Source organism: Erythrolamprus reginae, chromosome 2, assembly GCF_031021105.1.
Source record: "Erythrolamprus reginae isolate rEryReg1 chromosome 2, rEryReg1.hap1, whole genome shotgun sequence".
NCBI lineage: Eukaryota > Metazoa > Chordata > Lepidosauria > Squamata > Dipsadidae > Erythrolamprus > Erythrolamprus reginae.
In genome coordinates, this window is record NC_091951.1 from 328,670,862 (window position 1) to 328,681,687 (window position 10,826).

The 10,826-nt window shown below is 40.7% G+C and overlaps 1 protein-coding gene across 2 annotated transcripts in view; it reads left to right on the plus strand.

Moving 5' to 3' along the window:
- Nucleotides 1-9,271, plus strand: part of HMGCS1 (3-hydroxy-3-methylglutaryl-CoA synthase 1) — a 34,401-nt gene extending 25,130 nt beyond the window's left edge. For both annotated transcript variants that reach the window (XM_070743375.1, XM_070743374.1), the window contains exons 6-10: nucleotides 1,181-1,351; nucleotides 1,997-2,103; nucleotides 3,724-3,849; nucleotides 4,898-5,058; nucleotides 7,352-9,271. In XM_070743375.1, the coding sequence (XP_070599476.1) occupies nucleotides 1,181-1,351; nucleotides 1,997-2,103; nucleotides 3,724-3,849; nucleotides 4,898-5,058; nucleotides 7,352-7,444 (658 nt within the window). In that variant the 3' untranslated portion in view covers nucleotides 7,445-9,271. The remainder of the gene's footprint in view (nucleotides 1-1,180; nucleotides 1,352-1,996; nucleotides 2,104-3,723; nucleotides 3,850-4,897; nucleotides 5,059-7,351) is intronic.
- The last annotated feature ends 1,555 nt before the right edge of the window (nucleotides 9,272-10,826 follow it).

Here is a 10,826-nt window from a genome sequence, read left to right on the forward strand (position 1 = left end):
GATAAGGAATGGGATATGGGATAAAGGAATATCTGTTTAACTTTATAGAAGACGAAGATTGATTACATTTGCTTACACTTGTTTTGTTAAAGTTGTGCAAGTTACTTCCCAATCCATTTGTTTTCTTTTTATTATATTCTTTCATTCTTCTCTGCTCCACTTTTTATGCTTTACATTTTCTTTTCTTTACATTTAGCTTGTACAGTGGTACCTCAAGATACGAACCCCTCGTCTTATGAACAACTCGAGATACGAACCCGGGGTTCAGAAAAAATTTGCCTCTTCTTACAAACTTTTTTCGTGTTACGAACGCCAAACCCGAACTGGGAAGCCCCCCGGCTGTTTTAAAAGGTGACAGCCGGGCGGCGGGGCTTCCCAGCAGCCTCCGAACGCCGAACCCGGAAGTTCGGGTTTGGCATTTGGCTTCGGGAGGCTGCTGGGAAGCCGCGTGGCTGTTTTAAAAGGTGACAGCCGGGCTGGGGGGCTTCCCAGCAGCCTCCCAAACCCCGAACTTTTGCCAAACTTCCGGGTTCGGGGTTCGGGAGGCTGCTGGGAAGCCCCCCAGCCCGGCTGTCACCTTTTAAAACAGCCGTGCGGCTTCCCAGCAGCCGCCAAACGCCGGATTAATTGACTTTACATTGTTTCCTTTCGTCTTACGAACCTCCCCCTGGAACCAATTAGGTTCGTAAGACGAAGTATGACTGTATTAGTTTTTACTATTGTAAATAAAATGTTTAATTATATATAAGAAAGGGAAGAACAATAGCATGCACACACGCCCTTTCAGCACCCGAGGGAAAAAAGGTTCGCCATCACTACACTAGGGGCATATAAAGAAAATATAAAGTAGAAGAATGTGAGAGAAAGCTTCTTTGCACAAGTCAAGATGATAGCTGAACTGTAGCATAAAAGTAAATAGAGTTTTTCATAAATACTTTGTTTCTAAAAAAATCAGTGGAGTTTATAACCCAGCAAGTGAGTTTAGATTGTGAAGCCTTGGGATTGTTCCTCATATTTAAGGATAACCCAATATATGTAAATCCTTTGCCTGTAGATAAGACATCTTCCAAATCATCACTAATCTCAAATCATCCCGTAGGTGAAAAAAAAGGACTCTGCATATGTATTTATTCTACATTTTATTTATTCTACATTTCTACATTCTACATCTTATTTTCAGAGATCTAAAACTGGAAGACACCTACTTTGACAGAGATGTGGAAAAAGCTTTTATGAAGGCTAGCTCTGAAATCTTCAGCCAAAAAACAAAGGCCTCTTTGCTTGTCTCCAATCAAAACGGAAATATGTATACACCATCTGTCTATGGCTGCCTTGCCTCTCTGTTAGCCCAGTATGTATGATGAGAATATGTTTGAGATGCATTGAAATGATTTGACTAATTCAAATAGCATATTCCTAAAACTCAGGTTTAATTTGTCAAGAAACAGACAAATCCCCAAGACTTTAATGGCATTTTTATTGTAAGTTCCCTAAATATTTTTTCTAGAAACAATATAGGAATTTCTACAACTGAAAATCTTGGTTATTTACACAGCATTAATGTACTGTTTCAAGAATCCATATATTTCTTTTTAAAAAAAATGTTTTCTAATATATTCTGCGGGTAGAAAACAATTGTGAATACTTGAGAAGCAGAAAAGAACAATTTTTTTTTAAAAAAATGCATGTACCTTTAAATGGCAAGGCTGCCTGTTTTCTTTTTATTCAGATGTAATATTGGTTTTAAGTTAACATCCAGTGACACTCTCCTATAAATATATGTAATATTGTACATAAAATAGAACAAAAGGCAATAAGAATGAACTTAGCTTTTTCCCAAGAGCATTTAGGAAAATGAGAAAAGAAGGACAATGCTATTTAATAGGAATTATTGGCTGGAACAAGCCAATTAGATTTTCTATATAAATAACCACAGCATGTTTTCCTTCACCTCCTTTAAACATTTTGCTAACTACTGGACTCCTATAAAATGCAGGTACTCTCCACAGCAACTGGCAGGACAAAGGATTGGAGTTTTCTCATATGGTTCTGGTTTTGCTGCTACCCTCTATTCTATCAAGGTTAGCCAAGATGCAACCCCAGGTGAGGAAAGCTGTCAGGTGTATGTGGGCACACACAATAAGATGTGGCCAATTTTGAATTCCTATTGGGTGTAAATACTGGTAGTTGTTTATAGTGCATACAATTCAACATGTTTAGAATGTGGAGTTTAAATTTTTTATAAAGGAAGCACATGTGATTGTTGAGATATGAATATGTATATATGCTGTTGCTTCCTGAAGAACCTTTGAAAGCCAAAAGTTGCTGATCATAGATAGAAAGGTGAATTCAAGTTAAGGAAATGTCAATCCTTAGCAACTACAGCAATTATATTTTGATTCCAAGTGTTGTGATTAAGCCATATGTTGGTCTCTAAGTCTACTACTTACCTCCAAGTCTTCTTTACAATAGTCTTTCCCTCCATTTTGTGTTATTCAGGTATCTTTAACTCACATCATTCTGAATATTATAGGAAATTAATGATTCTGGGGGGCAATAGTTTGGGAAGAGGCACCCATGTACAGTGATACCTCGTCTTATGAACCCCTTGTCATATGAACCTTTCAAGATACGAACCCGGGGTTTAAGATTTTTTTGCCTCTTCTTCCAAACTATTTTGATCTTACGAACCCGCCGCCGCTGGGATGCCCTGCCTGCAGACTTCTGTTGCCAGCCGAAGCACCCCGTTTTCGCACTGGTGGGATTCCCCCGAGGCTCCCCTCCATGGGTAACCCCACCTCCAACAACAACAAACCCACATTTGCGATGCTGTGATTTCGTTGTGGCTTCCCTCGCTGGGAAACCCCACCTCCGGACTTCCGTTGCCAGCCAAAGCGCCCGTTTTTGCACTGGGGGGATTCCCCTGCAGCATCACAAAATCCAGAGGTGGGGTTTCCCATGGAGGGGAGCCTCAGGGGAATCCCACCAGTGTGAAAACGGGCGCTTCGGCTGGCAAAAGGGGTGAATTTTGGGCTTGCACACATTGCTTTTCCATTGATTCCTATGGGAAACATTGTTTCGTCTTACAAACTTTTCACCTTACGAACCTCATCCTGGAACCAATTAAGTTCGTAAGACAAGGTATCACTGTATAATGTAAATCTATTTTGTACAAAACATTAAAACTAAAGGAAGTTGCTTCTGTGGTCGTCTATAATTTTCTCTGAAGCAAATTGTTTAAAATTGTTTCTGGGCAGCATTTAGATGAGATTCCAAAGAGATACTTCGGCTTGTACCAGAGTGCAAATGTAGTATTACTTGTGTCTCTTTAAAACAACTATATTGATTCAGCTGCTTTAAGTTTCTGACAGATCCTGCATTTCTGGCCTCATGTGGTCTGGAACATATTTAGGATACAGATCTGTAGCACTGTCTAGTCTTATTGAATAGATTTAAAATTTATCAGAATTCAGGTGTGATGATGAGTCTTGTTATAATTGTTTATGCCAGCAGAAATGTCAGGAAACTTTTATGATGTGAGTTTCTGCTTTATTAGTTTGAGTTAATGCCATTAAAAAAGGCCAGAATAATTCCCTTCTAGGGTATCTATAGGAAATCAAAGTATTGTTTTACTAGCTTTATTCTTGCATGTCCACGTCTGTAGCTGTTTGTGTATTATAATAAAGTTTCCAACAAAACTTAACTTAGTCCTTTATACTGCAGGCTCTTCTCTGGATAAAATAATAGCAAGTCTGACTGATTTGAAAGCAAGGCTTGATTCAAGGAAATGTATCTCGCCAGAAGTATTTGCAGAAAACATGATGCTGAGAGAAAAAACTCACCACTTAGGTAAATGGTAGAGAATCTATGATATATTTGATCTTGATTAAGTCATAGTTGGTATATGCAGTGAAGGGCCGCTCATCTTCGGCGCTACTGGTGTGCCCTCCGAGGCCGTAGCGGGTGTGCGCACATCCAGCGTAAGCGTGCACGTCCTTTGGCATGAGATTTCTCATGTGAAAATGCGCACGCGTCAGATTTCAGTGATTTACGCCAATATTTTTGCTTCCGCTCATGCGCAGAAGCAAACATTTGGCGGAAATAGTCAAAATCTCGCTTGCACGACGTCTCACACAAGATTTCGCTTGCTGCACATGCACAGGAGCCAAATCTCATGCAGGGGCCCATCGGGGGCATGCAGCTGCGCACGCATCCCGGAATTTCATACCGGGACGGAGCACCAATTATTAGGAAACTTTCCATTGAGTTAGAGATTTGTGGATAAGTTAGGCCATATCTAGGAAATAAAACCATCCCATTTGTGATTAATAAGGATTTCATTAAGCCCTGCTTCCATTCTCTTAACATCTGAGCTGAATTATCCGAGAAAGATATTTTGTACTCTGATAAAAAATCTCGATACATAAAATGTATTACAATTCCCCACCTAAGGAGATTTGCCAATAAATGGGAAGGTTATTAATACATTAGGATCAATAACTTTTTAAAAATTACATTAGTTGCACTAACATACTATCTAGCCCTACTGCATTACAGAAGCCATAATGCTTGTAACAAGGCTTGTTACTATCGACTTATCTCTAAAAATATGCAAATTTGTAGAAAGCACAAATGTCTAATAACTTTTGGGGTTTTGTGTCCATGTGTAAGATTGCTTTAGGTTTTCGGTATTTTTTTTTAAGAATTAGAATTTTAAGAAAAAATGTAGGTACTTGTTAACTTTAATTCAATTTTTACTTTTATTTTTTGAACCTTATCTTTATTCAAATAAATGAGTCATCGGAAAAGATGCTGACTAGTACAGTATGTGAATACCCGGAATAAAATACCTATTTAGAAATTCTGTCTCCCCACCCTTCTATTTTTTTCTTTATAGCAAACTACATCCCCCAGGGTTCAGTGGACGACCTTTTTGAGGGAACATGGTACTTAGTACGAGTGGATGAAAAGCACAGAAGGACATATGCCCATCGTCCCATGCTCGGTGACAGACCTCTGGAAGCAGGAGTGGAAGTTCATCTGAACCTGGCTGGCGAGGTAACCGGGGAGTCATATAATCTCCCTCCCTCCCTTATATATTCAAGAGCAAATGCACTTATTGACTGGTTTTAGAACTGCATAATTGCAAATTCCTATCCCCTGCTGTTTTTAACTATGACTTTGCCAAATGAAGTTGGAGCCTTGGCCAAATAGAAATTATGTATAAATGCAAGCCTGTGTGCCCTAAATATTATCAATGTTAGTTCTGGTCAGTCTGTGTGATTCAAAGGAAGGGGTTGGGGGTTGGGGGGGGGGAGTGCAGCAGTCTGCTTGCTTTCTCTAACCATATTTCCCTGCTATTTTGTGGGTTGGTTTTCTCTTAACTTTCTTATTGGTATTTCTATTTCCTGCCAAATAAAGAGCTGTGCAACAACATATGTAGCAAAGTGTCTCTGTACTTGTTATTCCAGCAAATCAGAGTCTTAAATCCTATTAAATCATGTCTAGTCTCACTTCCTTGAGCTAATGTAAAAGAGATTACACATGTACACAGTTCAGTTTTTCCTATGTACCGTATTTAGTTTTAGTGGCTCTATTGTCCAAAAAGTATAAATACCCAATTATAATTTATTGTCACTGATGTCCTTTAAATCTAGGGCACGGTTTTCATTGGGATTTTCGCCATTCATTGTTCAATTATTCAGATGAGAGTAAATTGCCACCCTGAAAATGTGGTGGGCCCTGACCTGTTCTCTCTCCACGCACTTCAGTCAGGAGAAGTGAAACTACCACTTGATTAGGCATGTTGAAAATTGTCTACACCAGTGATGGCGAGCCTATGGCACGAGGATTCATGGATGGCCGATTCATGGATGCCAAGTGTATCAGTGGTTATTGAAACAGATGTCCAAGTACTGCCTCTGTTGGTTGAGGCAGGCAGGATTCCCTTGGGTGCCATTTGTTGGGGTCAACGGAAAGGGAAGGTCTTGCCTTCTCTTTCTGCTCAAGATCCCCATGTACAATTGATGGGCCACTGTGTGAGACAGAATGCTGGACTCGATGGGCTTTGGCCTGATTCAGTATGGCTCTTCTTATGTTCTTATGGGTGCTACAGGTGGCATGCGGAGCCATATTTGCTGGCACACAAGCCATTGCCCTAGCTCAGGTCAAATGTGCATGTGTGCGCCATCTGATTTTTGATTCGCACAGAGGCTCTGGGAGGACATTTTTGGCTTCTAGAGAGCTTCCGAGGGGATGGGGGAGGGCGTTTTTATCCTCCCCCAGTCCAGGGAAGTCTTGGAGTCTGGGGAGGATGAAACACGAGCCTACTGGGCCTATCAGAAGTTGGGAAACAGGCCATTTCCAGCCTCCAGAGAGTCTCTGGGGTGCAAGGAAGCTGTTTTCACCCTCCCCATGCATTGAATCATGGGTGTGGGCACTCGCGCATGTGAGATAGCTTGTGCCCATTCTTTCATCAGCTGAGGAAAAAAAGGTTCGCCATCACTGGTCTACACCATACATTACTAACATTTTTCAACTTTGGCAACTTAAAAAATGCATGGAGTTCAACTCCCAGAATTCAGCCTGAACAGTATTTAGTACTATGTAATTCAGGTACAGTGGTACCTCGTGATACGAACCCCTCGCCATACGAACAATCCGAGATACGAACCCAGGGTTCGGAAATTTTTTGCCTCTTCTTCTGAACTTTTTCCATCTTACGAACCCGCCGCCCGAACGCCGAACCCGGAAGTTCGGCAAAAGTTTGCATTCGGGTGGCCGCCGAGAAGCCCCGCCGCCCGGCTGTCGCTTTCTGAAACAGCCGGGGGGCTTCTCAGCGTCCTCCCGAACCCGAACGCCAAACCCGAACTTTTGCCGAATTCCGGGTTTGGCGTTTGGGAGGCCACCAAGAAGCCCCATTGCCCGGCTGTCGCCTTTTGAAACAGCCGGGGGGCTTCTCGCGTTCTCCCGAACGCCGAACCCGGAAGTTTGGCAAAAGTTCGGAGTCGGCATTCGGGTTCAGGAGGATGCTGAGAAGCCCCGCCGCCCAGCTGTTAGCTTTTCAAAAGAGCCACGGAGCTGTCGGGTCGGTCGGGAGGCTGGAAAGGAGGTGGGGAATCTCAATAGGGAATTCCATGGGCGGAGCTTTGACGTCACAAAGACATCCTTCCTGGCCGGCCACGTAAGACGAGTTATTACTGTATTTATAACCATGTATTTATTATTATGCTACTCTTTCCTTGTGTGTCATTAGATTTTTCTCATTGCGTTTTGAAACACATATTTAAAATAACTATCAGCTTTGGTTTTTTGATGGGTTCTAATCTATGGCTTCTTTCTCTTTTCCCAGCATATTCCCAGCCCTGCCAAGAAAGTACCAAGAATTCCTGCAAAAATGGACACTGAAGCAGTTGCTGTTACCCTTTCCAATGGGGAGCATTAAGACGCCTCTGTGAGGTGGAAGCCGATTAGATACAGGGAACATAGGGACATACATGGGATTAACCTGTTATAACCCACATTCAGCTGTACAGTTTTGCTTAATTGGGGCATGAAAAATGTTAAGCTTGATGCTCTGTTGTCTGATGCGGTTTGTTGATGTATGTAGTTTAATAACACTAAAGTTCTTGTGCTTCTTGGAACTAAAATTACCAAGGGCTCTTTGTGAAAAACATAGTTTTTATTTTAAAAAAATAGTCATGATTCAGGAATAGGTTATGTAACTTCAGTTGTTCTCCTCCTACCCTTTTTTTGACTAAGATCTTTATAACATTTTCTGAAACTAGTTTCCTGAGAAGCCAGATTTGTTATAAAAGTCATATTGCGATCAGTTATTGTGATTTAAAACCTTTCATATCTCTATTTGATCTTAGTGTTAGGGTCCTATGTGCCTTAACAATAAAAATGCCCTAAATCTTAAATATGACTCTGATTCCACTTTTCAGAATTTCCCACATTTTTCTCACTTGTTCTTCAAGGTGCTAATAATTGCATATAATTCTCTCTCCCCCCCCCCCAAGTTGTTCTTTATACCCTGTCCAAATAGCTGCAGGCATGTAACTATTGATAACTTGGCTTCCAGTTGTTTGTGTGTGTGTTTACACTTTTGTAAACGCCTTTGCTTCCCTATCTCCCAAATATACCGTTTCTGTTCTGAGCAGATTTTCTTCGTTGAAAGTACTGTCCGAGTAGTGGCCATTTAATTCAAAAGTGGTTGGAAAATAAATTTCTTGGAACCTCTCCATTGTAATCTTTTATAAAGGTTACTCAAGAGTTTGTATCATTGGCTTCCAGGGGATACAGATCTGGTCAGATTGTTCAACCCAAGATCAATGATCCTGAACATTTTGTGCTGTTTTAGGGATGTGCTGAAAAGTTATTTTGCAAAAATATCTGTGGCTTTGACTTGTGAAAGTTGTTTGATATTTCAAGCGTATTTAACATTCAGTTTCACCTCTGAAGGAATCAAAGACTGCTAGGCCAGGCGTAGGCAAAGTTGGCTCTTCTATGACATGTGAACTTCTAGCATGATTGGCTCAGGAATTCTGGCAGTTGAAGTCCACAAGTCATAGAAGAGTCAACTTTGTCTCCCTCTGTGCTAGGCACTTAACAGCAGACAATGCCTCTTTCCAAGACAACTCACCAGATAAGCATGGAGCTTGCTAGATGTGGCTCCTATATTGATTGCCAATCTTGGGTAGCAAAAACCTGGAGCATTAGTCAGGGGAAATGCATTACTTGTTAGATTGCTTTTGGGCCTGTGAATTCTCCTTAAGAATGATTTCTGTAGATCTCTCGCACTAAGCATTGGAACCTTTGCAGATAAAACCCTCACTGAGAATCCATTTGCCTTTTGGAGGAACTGGAACCTAAGAGAAAAAGGCTTGTAGAATATAATGCATTTGCATTGAAGTTTCTGTTTTGATTCCTTTTCCTTTAAAATCGTTCAAAATGCATTGGCTAACAAAACTTGAAGAACTAATGCAGATTGTGCAAACATTACAAGAGGCATGGTTTTTGTGTTACATAGCTTTTCTTTTCTAAAGTGATAAAGGTTTGGCAATCTCGACATATGTATATCCTTTGACTTAACATTAACTGATTAAACTGGTGGCCTAAAAGCTGTGGGATTCATTTTTATGTCAGAAATGTATCCACTCCATTGCAGGCAATGGATGGGCTGAGACCTGTAGCGCACATTTAACCTTTATAAACCTCACAAACCAATGAGGCAAAAGCCTTGTAAAAATAAATGTTAAAAGTCTTTGAATCTTTTGTGTCAGTGAAGTTATGCTTTGTATCCTATGAACCTGTCAACAAGGAATTAGTAAGCAGGCATTTGAAAAGACAAATGTACCTAATTAAGCAGGTAAGTCATCTGCGGTTGCAGTGGGTGCTATGGTGCTTTAAAGATTAACTTGGCTCAGTGATGGCAATCCTTTTTCGGCTTGGGTGGCAAAAGGAAAAGGCCTTCAGGAAAGTCATCTGCAGCCGATAACAGAGCTCTAGATCAATCCGGAGCTCTGTTATTGGCTACACAGGCCTTCAGGAAAGCCTTCCTGGCCTGCAGAAGAAATGGGCTGAGATGTGGCCTGGCTGCAACTGTCCAAAGCCGAATAAATTCCTGAAGACTTCTGACATTGAAAAGGAGGCTGAGAGTGAGCACAGAAGTAAACTTCCAGTTGGGCTGCTTTTGCTGTGGGGAGAGCGAAAACCGCCAAAAAGGTTGAAAAATCAGTTGGAACTGACATAGGGGATCACCTCCCGTGCCCTCAGATATGGTTCTTCACGCCACCTGTGGCACACATCATTGGCCTAATTATGTGTATATGCTTTCTTTGATTGTGGTCCAGACTCCAGATGCATGCAATACCTAAGCCATGTAAAAATAAAATGATCTTTGAAGTGCTGCAAAATTAATGGGTTTTGCTGCAAAAGACTTAACATGGTTAATGCCTCCAGGCTGCCGTTGTACATTGATTATATACATGCTTTGGAATCGGAGCAAGTTTTGGCATGTCGTCTTCTGCATCATCATTTTAGGGAGATCTGATTTAATAAATGAATTTGGGAATTCCGTTGAGAGGCTAAATCAGCTACAACTTTCTGTCTCATACATGCGAAGGCATAGGAAAAAAATAGGGAGAAAATTAGAACTCTCTTTTCATCCTATTTTGCTGCGGGATTACTGATTTTTTTCAATTTGATATTTTTTAATCCTTTCCATGCTTTCCTATTTCAACTGTGTTATAATACAATTCCATATCTGAAGGAAGATGTTGATGTGAGTAAATTGCCTTTCAGAGAACATGCTTCTGATCTTAAATCAGAAACATGTTTGAATATTTATAGTTCATTCCCATTTGTAATGTTAAGCGAGTTGGCATACTAGTGTGGTGAGAATAAATGGAATCAGGGTTATAAAACTGGAAAGGAGAACAAGAATTACCTGGTTCAACACTCTGCAATGTGTGGCAAACCAGTTAAAACTATCTATAGGAAGTGGCTGTAACAGCTTCCTAAAAACTCCGAAAATGGAGACCCTATAACCTTCATAAGGTCATATATCTTACTAAGTCATAATGTACTTTGTGTGCTTGTTTGTGGTTTTGCATTGATATAAACTCAGCCCTGGGTATGCAATTTGTTTCTGGTATACGTAAACAAAGGGAAAAACAGTCCAACCTATCAAAAACAGCATCACAAAAAACATATTACGAAAACAAGTTAAAATAGGAAGAAAATGGTAAGTGAACAAGTCTACCATAGATGAATTCAAATCACCAGGACATGATGGATAACACCCCGAGGGTCTGAAGGAATTG